We start from the raw sequence: 15,319 nt of genomic DNA, 5'->3' as shown, positions 1-15,319 counted from the left end.
GTGTGTAACACTGTGTGTGTGTGTGTAACACTGTGTGTGTGTGTGTAACACTGTGTGTGTGTGTGTAACACTGTGTGTGTGTGTGTAACACTGTGTGTGTGTGTGTGTGTGTAACACTGTGTGTGTGTAACACTGTGTGTGTGTGTAACACTGTGTGTGTGTGTGTAACACTGTGTGTGTGTGTGTAACACTGTGTGTGTGTGTGTGTGTGTGTGTAACACTGTGTGTGTGTGTGTAACACTGTGTGTGTGTGTGTGTGTGTGTAACACTGTGTGTGCGTAACACTGTGTGTGTGTACGTAACACTGTGTGTGTGTGTGTGTGTGTGTGTGTGTGTGTAACACTGTGTGTGTGTGTGTGTGTAACACTGTGTGTGTGTGTAACACTGTGTGTGTGTGTGTGTAACACTGTGTGTGTGTGTGTGTGTGTGTGTAACACTGTGTGTGTGTGTGTGTAACACTGTGTGTGTGTGTGTGTGTAACACTGTGTGTGTGTGTAACACTGTGTGTGTGTGTGTGTGTGTGTGTGTAACACTTGTGTGTGTGTGTAACACTGTGTGTGTGTGTGTGTGTAACACTGTGTGTGTGTGTGTGTGTGTGTGTGTGTAACATTGTGTGTGTGTGTGTGTGTGTGTAACACTGTGTGTGTGTGTGTGTAACACTGTGTGTGTGTGTAACACTGTGTGTGTTTGTAACACTGTGTAACTGTGTGTGTGTGTAACATTGTGTAACACTGTGTTTGTGTGTGCGCGTGTAACACTGTGTAACACTGTGTGCGTGTAACACTGTAACACTGTGTGCGCGTGTAACACTGTGTGTGTGTGGAACGCTGTGTGTGTGTGGAACGCTGTAACACTGTGTGTGTAACACTGTGTGTGTGTAACACTGTGTGTAACACTGTGTGTGTGTGTAACACTGTGTAACACTGTGTGTGTGTGTAACACTGTGTGTGTGTGTGTGTGTAACACTGTGTGTGTGTGTAACACTGTGTGTGTGTGTAACACTGTGTGTGTGTGTGTGTGTGTAACACTGTGTGTGTGTGTGTAACACTGTGTGTGTGTGTGTAACACTGTGTGTGTGTGTGTGTGTAACACTGTGTGTGTGTGTGTGTAACACTGTGTGTGTGTGTGTGTGTGTGTGTGTGTGTAACACTGTGTGTGTGTGTGTGTGTAACACTGTGTGTGTGTGTGTGTGTGTAACACTGTGTGTGTGTGTGTGTGTAACACTGTGTGTGTGTAACACTGTGTGTGTAACACTGTGTGTGTGTGTGTGTGTAACACTGTGTGTGTGTGTGTGTGTAACACTGTGTGTGTGTGTGTGTGTGTGTAACACTGTGTGTGTGTGTGTGTGTGTGTAACACTGTGTGTGTGTGTGTGTGTAACACTGTGTGTGTAACACTGTGTGTGTGTGTGTAACACTGTGTGTGCGCGTGTAACACTGTGTGTGTGTGTGTGTGTGTGTAACATTGTGTGTGTGTGTGTGTGTGTGTGTGTGTGTAACAGTGTGTGTGTGTGTAACACTGTGTGTGTGTGTGTAACACTGTGTGTGTGTGTGTAACACTGTGTGTGTGTGTGTAACACTGTGTGTGTGTGTGTGTAACACTGTGTAACTGTGTGTGTGTGTAACACTGTGTAACACTGTGTTTGTGTGTGCGCGTGTAACACTGTGTGCGTGTAACACTGTAACACTGTGTGCGCGTGTAACACTGTGTGTGTGTGTGGAACGCTGTAACACTGTGTGTGTAACACTGTGTGTGTGTAACACTGTGTGTAACACTGTGTAACACTGTGTGTGTGTGTAACACTGTGTGTGTGTGTGTGTGTGTGTGTGTAACACTGTGTGTGTAACACTGTGTGTGTGTGTATGTGTAACGCTGTGTGTGTGTGTGTGTGTGTAACACTGTGTGTGTGTGTGTGTGTGTGTGTAACACTGTGTGTGTGTAACACTGTGTGTGTGTGTGTGTGTGTGTAACACTGTGTGTGTAACACTGTGTGTGTGTGTGTGTAACACTGTGTGTGTGTGTGTGTGTAACACTGTGTGTGTGTGTGTAACACTGTGTGTGTGTGTGTGTAACACTGTGTGTGTGTGTGTAACACTGTGTGTGTGTGTGTGTGTGTGACACTGTGTGTGTGTGTGACACTGTGTGTGTGTGTGTGTGTAACACTGTGTGTGTGTGTGTAACACTGTGTGTGTGTGTGTGTGTGTAACACTGTGTGTGTGCGTGTGTGTGTAACACTGTGTGTGTGTGTGTGTGTGTAACACTGTGTGTGTGTGTGTGTGTAACACTGTGTGTGTGTGTGTGTAACACGGTGTGTGTGTGTGTGTAACACGGTGTGTGTGTGTGTGTAACACGGTGTGTGTTTTTAACACTGTGTGTGTGTGTGTGTGTGTGTGTGTGTGTAACACTGTGTGTGTGTGTGTGTGTGTGTGTGTGTGTAACACTGTGTGTGTGTGTGTGTGTAACACTGTGTGTGTGTGTGTGTGTAACACTGTGTGTGTGTGTGTGTGTAACACTGTGTGTGTGTGTGTGTGTGTGTGTGTAACACTGTGTGTGTGTGTGTGTGTGTAACACTGTGTGTGTGTGTGTGTAACACTGTGTGTGTGTGTGTGTGTGTGTGTGTGTGTGTAACACTGTGTGTGTGTGTGTAACACTGTGTGTGTGTGTGTGTAACACTGTGTGTGTGTGTGTGTGTGTAACACTGTGTGTGTGTGTAACACTGTGTGTGCGCGTGTAACACTGTGTGTGTGTGTGTGTGTAACACTGTGTGTGTGTGTGTGTGTGTAACACTGTGTGTGTGCGTGTGTGTGTAACACTGTGTGTGTGTGTGTGTGTGTAACACTGTGTGTGTGTGTGTGTAACACTGTGTGTGTGTGTGTGTGTAACACTGTGTGTGTGTGTGTGTGTGTAACACTGTGTGTGTGTGTGTGTAACACGGTGTGTGTGTGTGTGTAACACGGTGTGTGTGTGTGTGTAACACGGTGTGTGTGTGTAACACTGTGTGTGTGTGTGTGTGTGTGTGTGTGTAACACTGTGTGTGTGTGTAACACTGTGTGTGTGTGTGTGTGTGTGTGTGTGTGTAACACTGTGTGTGTGTGTGTAACACTGTGTGTGTGTGTGTGTGTGTGTAACACTGTGTGTGTGTGTGTGTGTGTGTAACACTGTGTGTGTGTGTGTGTGTGTGTAACACTGTGTGTGTGTGTGTGTAACACTGTGTGTGTGTGTGTGTAACACTGTGTGTGTGTGTGTGTGTGTGTGTGTGTGTGTAACACTGTGTGTGTGTGTGTGTAACACTGTGTGTGTGTGTGTGTGTAACACTGTGTGTGTGTGTGTGTAACACTGTGTGTGTGTGTGTGTGTGTAACACTGTGTGTGTGTGTAACACTGTGTGTGTGTGTGTGTGTGTAACACTGTGTGTGTGTGTGTGTGTGTGTGTGTGTGTGTAACACTGTGTGTGTGTGTGTGTGTGTGTGTGTAACACTGTGTGTGTGTGTGTAACACTGTGTGTGTGTGTGTAACACTGTGTGTGTGTGTGTAACACTGTGTGTGTGTGTGTGTGTGTGTAACACTGTGTGTGTGTGTGTGTAACACTGTGTGTGTGTGTGTGTGTGTGTGTAACACTGTGTGTGTGTGTGTGTAACACTGTGTGTGTGTGTGTGTGTGTAACACTGTGTGTGTGTGTGTGTGTAACACTGTGTGTGTGTGTGTGTAATACTGTGTGTGTGTGTGTGTAACACTGTGTGTGTGTGTGTGTGTGTGTGTGTAACACTGTGTGTGTGTGTAACACTGTGTGCGCGTGTAACACTGTGTGTGTGTGTGTGTGTGTAACACTGTGTGTGTGTAACACTGTGTGTGTGTGTGTAACACTGTGTGTGCGCGTGTAACACTGTGTGTGCGCGTGTAACACTGTGTGCGCGTGTAACACTGTGTGCGTGTGCGCGTGTAACACTGCGTAACACTGTGTGCACGTGTAACACTGTAACGCTGTGTGTGTGTGTGTGTGTGTAACACTGTGTGTGTGTGTAACAATGTGTGTGTGTGTGTGTGTGTGTAACAGTGTGTGTGTGTGTAACACTGTGTGTGTGTGTGTGTGTAACATTGTGTAACACTGTGTGTGTGTGTAACACTGTTTTTTTGTGTGTGAGTGTAACATTGTGTAACACTGTGTGTAACATTGTGTAACACTGTGTGTGTGTGTAACATTGTGTAACACTGTGTGTGTGTGTTTGTGTAACACTGTGTGTGTGTGTGTGTGTGTAACACTGTGTGTGTGTGTGTGTGTGTAACACTGTAACATGGTGTGTGTGTGTGTAACACTGTGTGTGTAACACTGTGTGTGTGTGTGTGTGTGTGTGTGTGTGTGTGTGTAACACTGACACTTTGTAACAATGTAACACTGTGTGTGTGTGTGTAACACTGTGTGTTTATGTGTGTGTAGCACTGTGTGTATGTGTGTGTAACACTGTGTGTGTAACACTGTGTGTGTATGTGTTTAACACTGTGTGTGTGTGGGGAAAACTGTGTGTGTAACACTGTGCGTGCGTGTTCCAGCGAGGCAGACTTGTGCACCGTGTCGTGGCTGTGTGAGCAGGCTGCCCAGCGCTACTACCAGGCCTGTGGCCTCCTGCCACGCCTTTCGCTGCAGAAAGATGGCGCTCTGCTCTCCCCCCAAGACCTGCTACTGGCTGTTCTCCACACCAATGAAGAGGTGAGGCCAAACCCATACGCTCAGTGCGGTCAAAAACTAGGTTTTCCTGTGTTTTATATGTATTTCCACACTGAGGTTGGAATAATTGTGAAAATGATGATAATGCACTTTTAGTGTAAGAGCTATTTGAAAAGAATGCCTGCAATTTCTGCCTGTTTTCTTTGCTAAGAAGCTATTTTTGTTTGTTTTCAATTAAAATGGGCAAAAAGAATCACGGTAAGGTACTTAATTGTTACAGAGAAATGATTTGATATTGAGATAAAAACTTCTGCATTGGACCTTTAACCACTGACACAGGATCAGATCTTATTTCATCCCTCAGTCTGATGGTTAACCTTAAGAGTGAGGACAGGGTAATCTGAGCCTAGATCAGTCGGTAGGGGCAACTTCTACCTTGATATTGGCATAGGTCGGAGTGTGAGGGCAAGATCTGCTACTTGTGTTGATCATCTTGAACAGTGCTGCCTCAGTTTTGAATGGTGATGTGATGGATTGTAATATTAGAAACACAAATGTGTAATCTTTACAGTTGTTTATGTAGTGAACATAACTAGAGAAGGAAAAAGCTGATGATGATGATGTCAACTGCAGGTCCTGGCTGAGGTGTGTTCGTGGGACCTTCCCCCTCTTCCTGAGCGCTACAAGAAGGCCTGTCAAAGCCTGGCAGTGGGTGAGTATGTGAACAGCTGATACCACCCTGGTTCATTTCTTGCCGCGGAGATGTGTGAATAAGGGGAAGGAAAGGGGAAACCTAGTCCGTTGCACAACTGAATGCATTCAACCTAAATGTGTCTCTGAATCAGAGAGGTGCGAGCGGCTGCCTTAATCGACATCCAGTTCATTGGCGAATAACACATAGAATTAAGAGTTTTGAGCGTGTATCTGTAAATTACTGGTATTTGAATTCCTGAAGTGCATTGTTAATCCATGCCGTGTGTGTGTGTGTGTGTTGTCTCTCTAGAGGAGAACAAGCGTGTGGCTCGTCTGTGTGAGGTGCAGGACGGCAGTCCCTCAGTGTCAGTGTGTGGCCTCAGCCTACCCCCCTCCTCCCTCTCCCCTCTCCTCCGCGCCCTCAAACTGCAGGCCAGCCTCACCCAGCTACAGCTGTCTGGCAACCGTCTCCACGACGACCTCTTCCCTGAGTTGGTCGCCGCTGCTCTCACCATGCCCCGGCTCCGCCTTCTGGATGTGTCCTCCAATCACATTACGGGGGAGGGGCTTAAGAAGGCAGCGAACGCCTTGGAAGGGCAGACTCAACCTGCTTTCCCGGTAACTACACTGAACAAAAATATAAATGCAACATGCAACAATTTAAAATATTTTACTGTGTTAAAGTTCATATAAGGAAATCAGTCAATTGAAATAAATTCATTAGGCCCTAATCTATGGATTTCACATGACTGGGAATACAGATATGCATCTGTTGGTCACAGATACCTTTAAAATCCAGAGCATCCCAATCATGCTCAATGGTTGACATGTCTGAGTATGCAGGCCATAAACTGGGACATTTTCAGCTTTCAGGAATTGTGTACAGAACCTTGCGACATTGGGCCGTGTGTTATCATGCTGAAACATGAGGTGATGGCGGCGGATGAATGGCACGACAATGGGCCTCAGGATCTCGTCACGGTACGTCTGTGCATTGAAATTGCCATCGATAAGGCAATTGTGTTCATTGTCCGTAGCTTATGCCTGCCCATACCATAACCCCACCGCCATCGCCACCATGGGACACTGTTCACAACGTTGACATCAGCAAACTGCTCACCCACACAACGTCATACACGCTGTCTGCCATCTGCCCGGTAAAGTTGAAATCAGGATTCATCCGTGAAGAGCACACTTCTCCAGCGTGCCAGTGGCCATCGAAGAAGAGCATTTGCCCACTGAAGTCGGTTATGACGCCGAACTGCAGTCACGTCCTGATGAGCTTCCCTGAGACGGTTTCTGACAGTTTGTGCAGAAATTCTTCGGTTGTGCAAACCTACAGTTTCATCAGCTGTCCGGGTGGCTGACCTCAGACAATCCCGGTGGTGAAGAAGCCGGATGTGGAGGTCCTGGCCTGGCGTGGCCACACGTGCTCTGCGGTTGTGAGGCCGGATGAACGTACTGCCAAATTCTCTAAAACGACATTCGAGGCAGCTTATGGTAGAGAAATGAACATTCAATTCTCTGTCAATAGCTCTGGTGGAAATTCCTGCAGTCAGCATGCAAATTGCACGTTCCCTCAACTTGAGACATCTGTGGCATTGTGTTGTGACAACTGCACATTTTAGTGGCCTTTTCCCCAGCACAAGGTGCATCTGTCAAATCAAAATCAAATCAAATTTTATTGGTCACATACACGTGTTTAGCAGATGTTATTGTGGCTGTAGCGAAATGCTTGTGTTTCTAGCTCCGCAGTATATCTAACAAGGAACATCTAACAATTTCACAACATATATACCCAATACACACAAATCTAAGTAAAGCAACGGAATGAAGAATATATAAATAAATAAATGGACGAGCAATGTCAGAGCAGCATAGAGTAAGATACAGTAGAATAGTATAGAATACAGTATATACATATTAGATGAGTAATGCAAGATATGTAAACATTATTAAAGTGACTAGTGTTCTATTTATTAAAGTGGCCAGTGATTTCTAATCTATGTATATAGGCAGCAGCCTCTAATGTGCTAGTGATGGCTATTTAACAGTCTGATGGCCTTGAGATAGAAGCTGTTTTTCAGTCTCTCGGTCCCAGCTTTGATGCACCTGTACTGACCTCGCCTTCTGGATGATAGCGGGGTGAACAGGCAGTGGCTCGGGTGGTTGATGTCCTTGATGATTTTTTTGGCCTTCCTGTGACATCGGGTGCTGTAGGTTGTGTGTAATGATCATGCTGTTTAATCTGCTTCTTGATATGCCACACCTGTCAGGTGGATGGATTATCTTGGCAAATGAGAAATGCTCACTAACAGGGACGTAAACACATTTGTGCACTACATTTGAGAGAAAAGCTTTTTGTGCATATGGAAAATGTCTGGGATCTTTTATTTCAGCTCATGAAACATGGGACCAACACTTCACATGTTGTGTTTATATTTTTGTTCAGTATAAGTAGGACTAATTTGTATTTACTTAGTTTGTATTTACTTAGTGTAATTTGTACGAATAGTTTATCTTATTTTCTAGTGAAATACTCTCAGCTGGAAAGCAAGTGAAGCTATGAATGTCAGAAGGCCTTTTTGTTATCCTTGAATGTTTTTGCATCCCTGAATGTTGTTTCAGAAGCATATGCACTCCACCAAGACAAATTCTATGGGACTGACTTATGATACTCACCTGTAAGACTCTCGCTGTGCTGTGTCCCTATATGGCCTTGTAGGGGCCCATGATTCAGTACCCTATTTTGAGTGATGGTCACAGCCCAGCTCCGGCTTTCTGCAGTAGCGTGACAGGCAGCAGTGGGTGTGAAGGCCAGGCTAGGTGTTTGTGCTTAGAAAATGTCTGACTCTGACGTGTGAGGCTGTCATCTAGTGGTCTGTGTAATTTATGATAAATATTGTTCAATTCTGCACAGAGGTCATGTTATTTGAGAATAATATATGGACTGACCCAAAGTTTGAATCAATCATGAAGTATGTATGTGTTCACTATTGTTGCTCACCTATAGGTCCAGCAATGTGTAGATTATTAATATCTAAACTATGAGAACAGGATGAATATGTAAAGGGTGGCGTAGTGCGGCTACATAAGGTCTGCCTTGCTACATATGGATGGATGTGTTGATGGATCGCTAAACAAAATAGTCGTCTCCTCTCTTCCCTCCAATCTCTCTCTAGTGTCTGGAGGAATTGGACCTGAGTGTGAACCCGCTGGGTGACGGTCTGTCCCAGGCCCTGTCCTGCCTGCTGTCAGCATGCCCCCTACTGGCCAGCCTCTCCCTGCAGGCCTGCAGCCTCACAGCCCGCTGTCTGCAGCAACACCGCATCCTACTGGCCAGCGCCCTGGCAGGTAAGCAGCAACACTGTCTCCTACTGGCCAGAGCTCTGGCAGGTAAACCGGCTCATTAATATAACCTTTTCACTCTGATATTATAAATATTAGCATTGGCCACTCCAGAGTCCCAGGACCACCCATATGTAAAATGTATGCATGCATGACTGTAAGTCGCTTTGGATAAAAGCGTCTGCTAAATGGCATTTTATTATTATTAAAGATCATATAAATGGTGAAGGAGACAACTCCAAATGGATATATTGCTATCTGTTTGAGGTCGTTTTTGAAATGTTACAGAAGAATCAGAATCATCTCATCATCCTACAGGTACAGGGCACCTGAAGTCTGTGAATCTGTCCCATAATGCTCTGGGCTCTACGGGCTTTGAGCTGGTCCTGAAGACTCTGCCTCTCCACTGTCTCACACACCTCCATCTGTCTGCCATCTGCTGTGGACCCGCTGACCACCCTGCTTTAGAACACCTGATATCAGTCCTGTCCCAGGTACACAGCACATGCAAATACGCACACGAGCACACACACAAATTCAAATACTGCATCAATAGAATACTTGACATGAATTAAGCAGTGTTTGGCTAAAGAACTGCACAAACTATCACATTATCTAAGTAGCCTTAACTGGGTGTAAACTTGTCCAGGAAGGTACACAACAAATAAACTGATGTGCAATTACAATAAATAAATCGGTAAATGATAAAAAGCTTTTATCAGAATTTGTCCAAACAATTGGTTAGGTTTCTGGTAACGCTTGTTTCTCTGTAGCCAGTAAAGCCATACAAGGTTACTGCCAAAATAAAGGAAACACTTGAGTAAATGAGGGATACAAAGTATATTGAAAGCAGGTGCTTCCACACAGGTGTGGTTCCTGAGTTAATTAGTATAGAAATGCCCAGTTGCCCATTTATTTTGGCTACCATGGCTAGAAGAGATCTCAGTGACGTGGTCCTCTGTAGCTCAGCTGGTAGAGCACGGCGCTTGTAACGCCAAGGTAGTGGGTTCGATCCCCGGGACCACCCATACACAAAAATGTATGCACGCATGACTGTAAGTCGCTTTGGATAAAAGCGTCTGCTAAATGGCATATTATTATTATTATTATTATTATTACTTTGAAAGAGGGGTCTGAAAGGAGCATAGGAGGTTTAAAGGGTGTGTTTGTGTGTCTCAGTCACCAGATCTCAACCCAATAGAGAGCAATAGTAATGGCGTCTTTTTGTAGGCACTAAAGTAGGCTAACTTCACCATGAATGTTTTTTTTTTGTAGGGTTTTGGGATAAACACCGAAAATAAGGTCTGTGGTAAACACAGACAGGCTTATGAGATCTTATACATTTTGTTCTATGAGATCTCATCAGCTAACATCACTTTTTGTGAATTTTGTAAAAAGCTAAAATCTGCGCTAACATGTAAAAAATTAAAACCCTCAGGTCACATGCCTTTGACATCTAGCTAACAGACTTAGTTACTTATTAGACGGACCCAAAGTCTCCTCGGGACAACATCGTTAGACAACCGATAAAACGAGCACCTTCCCACTGAAATGATATGGTTGCAGCCTGGAGCAAAACAATATACCATCCTTGCATTTTTGTTTGCACTGGTAAGCAGAAAGCTAACTAAACCAACTAGCTTTTGGCGTAATGTAGTGTAGACTAGTTTGCGTGGTCGCCGTAGTGATGTGAAAATGTTGCGACTAATGTTATAGTTCCATTTCTCTGACAGTTAGCGACTTGTTAGCTCTGACTTATTTTGAGCACATAAAGGCTCTTATTGAACAAAGCGTATAAGATCTCCTAAGCCTGAGTTAACCTCAGACCTTATTTTCGTAATATCTCCCAAAACCACCTTTATTTTCCCCATTCATTTCCCCTATAGGAATGCCCAACGAACGAGAGGTAGAAAATGCTAACTAATTTCTCCAATAGAGTTCCAGACACTTGTAGAATCTATGCCAAGGCGCATTGAAGCTGTTTTGGCTGCTCGTGGTGGCCCAACTCCCTTTGTTGGTGTTTCCTTTATTTTGGCAGTTACCTGTACCACAGGCGCAGCTACAAGCATGTGAAAAAAAACTTTTCACAGGTTGAAAAGCAAGCATGTCATTCACACTTATCTGCTATCTGGCCAATAAGCATGTGCTGATATGTTAAGAAAGAAACAATGGTTGAATCATAATTGTATCTTAAAGTGTATATAGCATTTGACTTAATGGGGAGCTATGGCAAGATTGTCTTCAATAGAGGAACAAATGTAGTGATGGTCCGCCTGTAAGAAGGTTTGATGTCGACTAATGTTTAAGCTGGATGCCAAGCTGAGAACTCAACACTGATATATTGGGTGACATAGTACTAACTGCCTGGTACTAAGCAGACCTGGGTTCAAATACTATTTTAATTATCTCAATTACTTTCACATACTGTACATTTCAAAGTAAGTATTCAGATATGGTTTATTTGAAAAGACAAATAGCAATAAGGCCTGAGGAGGTGTGGTATATGGCCAATATACCACGACTAAGGGTTGTTCTTAGTGCCTGGACACATACCTTAGCCGTGGTATATTGGCCATACAGTGCATTCGGAAAGTATTCAGACCCCTTGACTTTACAGCCTTATTCTAAAATGGATTAAATAAAAAAATTCTCAACAATCTACACAAAATAACCCATAACATTTTTGCACATTTATTAAAAATAAAAAAACAGAAATACCTTATTTACAAAAGTATTCAGACCCTTTGCTATAAGACTTGAAATTGAGCTCAGGTGCATCCTGTTTCCAGTGATCATCCTTGAGATGTTTCTACAACTTGATTTACCTGTGGTAAATTCAATTGATTGGACACGATTTGGAAAGGCACACACCTGTCTATATAAGGTCCCACAGTTGACAGTGCATGTCAGAGCAAAAAACAAGCCAAGCGGTCAAAGGAATTGTCCGTAGAGCTCCGAGACAGAATTGTGTTGAGGCACAGATCTGGGGAAGGGTACCAAAACATTTCTGCAGCATTGAAGGTCCCCAAGAACACAGTGGCCTCCATCATTCTTAAATGGAAGAAGTTTGGACCCACCAAGACTCTTCCTAGAGCTGGCCGCCTGGCCAAACTGAGCAATCGGGGGAGAAGGGCCTTGGTCAGGGAGGCCCTTCTCTGACAGAGCTCCAGAGTTCCTCTGTGGAGATAGGCGAACCTTCCAGAAGGACAACCATCTCTGCAGCACTCCACCAATCAGGCCTTTATGGTAGAGTGGCCAGACGGAAGCCACTCCTCAGTAAATGGCACATGACAGGCACCTAAAGGACTCTCAGACCATGAGAAACAAGATTCTCTGGTCTGATGAAACCAAGATTGAACTCTTTGGCCTGAATGCCAAGCGTCACGTCTGGAGGAAACCTGGCACCATCCCTACGGTGAAGCATGGTGGTGGCAGCATCATGCTGTGGGGATGTTTTTCAGCGGCAGGGACTGGGAGATTAGTCAGGATAGAGGGAAAGATTAACGGAGCAAAGTACAGAGAGATTCTTGATGAAAACCTGCTACAGAGCACTCGGTACCTCAGACTGGGGTGAAGGTTCACCTTCCAACAGGACAACGACCCTAAGCACACGGCCAAGAAAACGCAGGACTGGCTTCGGGACAAGTCTCTGAATGTCCTTGAGTGGCCCGGACTTGAACTCGATTTGAACATCTCTGGAGAGACCTGAAAATTGTCATTATGGGGTATTGTGTGTGTGTATGTATATTGATGAAGGGGGGAAAAAACAATTTCATCCATTTTAGAATAAGGCTGTAACATTACAAAATGTGGAAAAAGTCAAGGGTCTGAATACTTTCCGAATGCACTGTATATCACAAACCCCTGGGGTGCCTTATTGCTGTTATAAACTGGTTACCAACGTAATTAGAAGAGTAAAAATAACTGTTGTCATCCCTGTGGGCTGTCAGCCAATAAGCATTCAGGGCTCGAACCACACAGTTTATAATGTGCATTATTTCCCTACAATTGCACGGTATAATTCAGTGGCCATGAAGTTCATTCTTACATGTTCTATTTTTGAGCTGCTTTTGAAAGCAAAAGTCGAATTGAAAACATTGGCATTGTTGAATTCGATTTTCATAATAGCAAGCTAGGATGATGGTTTGGTTAGCTAAGCTAGCAAGTCTGTTTTGTTTGGTTACCAAGGCAACCAAACTTGCTAGCTACTTCAGTGGATGTTGTCACATTTCTACTGGCGAAGTAATACATTTCTAGTGGCAAATATGTTAAATTATAGCCATGGTATAAAAGGGATAATCAACTAAGGGTTCTATGCGTTCTCTGAAAAATAATTGAACTCCGTGGAAGGTGAGTTCCACTCCGCTAACGCGTCGTAGAACACACCTTCCACGTCGTGCGTTATTTTCTAGAAAACGCGTATTTGGGAATACACTTGGGAAGTATTGACATGTATTTGAAAATACAATTCACTGACTTAAATACACTCCCATGCATTTAACCCAGTTATTTGAAAATAGTATTTGAAAATGCTTTCAAATAGGCTATTTATAGGAAGAAAAATAAATACATTTGACTTTCAAATACTTCCAATAGAAGTAGTTGATTCAGGACACATTTATTTGAAAATACACAGAAAATAAATATTTAAATAACAAATGATCAAATACACACCCAGGTCTGGTACTAAGACATGGTACTAACTGCCTGGTCAAGGGCACACCATGAGATCAGGGATTTGATTGGTCCCTTGCTGAAAATGGAGGAGTAGTCACGGAGAACATGGTTCTGATTGGTCCTTTGTGTGCTCCACAGGATGACTGCTCCCTGACCCATCTAAGCCTGGGGGGAAATGGACTGACGGACAACAGCGTGGCCACCCTCGCCAGGTGTGTGTGCGTGCGTTTGTGTTTTCTCTCAATTCATGTCACCCTTGTCCTTGAGCTGCCTGTGCCTTTTCCAAGTGTCCGCCCTGTACAGTACCTCTGGTTTATGTAACTGTCCAGTATTGAGACCCGTATGTTCTGTGTGTCCAGATGTCTGCCTGTCTGTCCCTCCGTGGTGTCTGTGGACCTGTCAGGTAACCCAGCGGTGACCTCAGCAGGACTCCACAGCCTCCTCTCCGCCCTCCGTGATGCCCAGAGACCTTTGACCCATCTCAACCTCCAAGGTACAGTAGGCCTGTTGTAGTCTATTGGTTCTCAGTCTGGCTCTGTCTCTCTCTAAGTCCCTCTAATTTGTTCCATCTCTCTTTCTCAGGTTGCCAGGTAGCCGGCCCCTGGGACAGCTCTAGTTTGGACAGCCTGTCAGAACAGGTCCAGGACCTGCGGCTGTGCTCCCAGAGGCTCAACAAACTGGACCGCGAGGCCCTGCAGCAGACCTGGGGCCAGAGGAGGCCCGGGGGCCACTTCCTCTCCAGAGATGCCAAGTGCCTGCTCACTGCTGCCCCCTCATTATGAGGAGGACTCCTTGAGTTCTCACACCGTTAAAGACTAGTGTCACTTGGATTCCGATACATACACTTGAGATGATTTACACCCCTTGGTCCTCATATTTGAGGCATATTTTGGTGACACAGGCTGCAGAGGGATCTCAGAATTATCTTGTATGCATTTATGTAGATATATTTTCTCAGTGTGTTTGTGGGTGCGTTTATACATGTATATGTGTATTGTCTGTATTTGTATGTATTCAATGGAAAACAAAAAAAATAAACTGAACATAATTGTCATTATTTTTGGACTGTTTATTTCCATGGTGCTTTTTTCCATGCAACCTCACAACATTTGCTGACTTACGGTCAAGCTGTGAAATGATTAAATCCCTCTTCTGTCTCCCTCCTAGTCTCTTTCAACAGCCAATGTCTCTCCGACACAACTCTCGGGGTGGAGGATCATGAGTCTTGCAAGTGAGACTGTTCCCCGCCTACTTGGTGTGAGCTTCTGAAGACACAGTTGCACACTGTGGTTTCCTACCTTGTTAGTTAACCCACTGACTGACCTTATCACTGTTGAATAGTTCCACAGAGGAGGGTGTTGGGTGGGCTTCAAGCAGAGGTAGGAGGAGCTATAGGAGGTCAGGCTCATTGTAATGGCTGGAATGGAATTAATGGAACGGTATCAAACATGGAAACCACATGTCCTCCTATAGCTCCTCCCACCAGCCTCCACTGGCTTCAAGATCATGTGGGAAAGGTGCCTACTCACACCTCAGTGTTACAATATGACTCAGCGTGTTTTTTCTACGTACACACACACACACAACTCAATCCCATGGACAGCCACATCATATTTAGCTTATGTTGATAGGAGTAAATTGTTTTTGGTATATTTTAGTTGTCACTGTATTAAACAAAGCATAGGTGATTTGATGATTTTTAAATGTTGAAGTGGTGCTGGAATAGTGGAGGCACCTCCCGTTTTCTTTTCGACTTGCGGTAACTCTCTGTGGTTCTAAATCAATGGTTGTTTAGTAGTCCAAAAATGTCGGAAACATTAACTTGCTTCACCATTCTGTAGGTCATGTACATGTTTGTTACATGCTAAATGCTTTGTGGACTTCACCAGACAGTTTTTGTGATGAAACAAATGTGAGGTTGAATTTATTCTCTGAATTTG

The 15,319-nt window shown here is 44.4% G+C and overlaps 1 protein-coding gene across 2 annotated transcripts in view; it reads left to right on the top strand.

Moving 5' to 3' along the window:
* Positions 1-14,436, top strand: part of tonsl (tonsoku-like, DNA repair protein) — a 31,765-nt gene extending 17,329 nt beyond the window's left edge. The window contains exons 22-29 of one of the 2 annotated variants that reach the window (XM_041855513.2): positions 4,547-4,703; positions 5,295-5,373; positions 5,665-5,972; positions 8,537-8,708; positions 9,021-9,196; positions 13,518-13,591; positions 13,739-13,872; positions 13,962-14,436. In XM_041855513.2, the coding sequence (XP_041711447.2) occupies positions 4,547-4,703; positions 5,295-5,373; positions 5,665-5,972; positions 8,537-8,708; positions 9,021-9,196; positions 13,518-13,591; positions 13,739-13,872; positions 13,962-14,161 (1,300 nt within the window). In that variant the 3' untranslated portion in view covers positions 14,162-14,436. Of the gene's footprint in view, positions 1-4,546; positions 4,704-5,294; positions 5,374-5,664; positions 5,973-8,536; positions 8,709-9,020; positions 9,197-13,517; positions 13,598-13,738; positions 13,873-13,961 lie in introns of both variants that reach the window. The other variant, XM_041855512.2, reaches the window with a different exon arrangement.
* Positions 14,437-15,319: the final 883 nt, after the last annotated feature.

The sequence above is a fragment of the Coregonus clupeaformis genome, chromosome 29, assembly GCF_020615455.1.
Source record: "Coregonus clupeaformis isolate EN_2021a chromosome 29, ASM2061545v1, whole genome shotgun sequence".
NCBI classification, from domain to species: Eukaryota; Metazoa; Chordata; class Actinopteri; order Salmoniformes; family Salmonidae; genus Coregonus; species Coregonus clupeaformis.
Note: the sequence above shows the minus strand (reverse complement) of the source record. Positions and strands in the feature narration are given on the sequence as shown.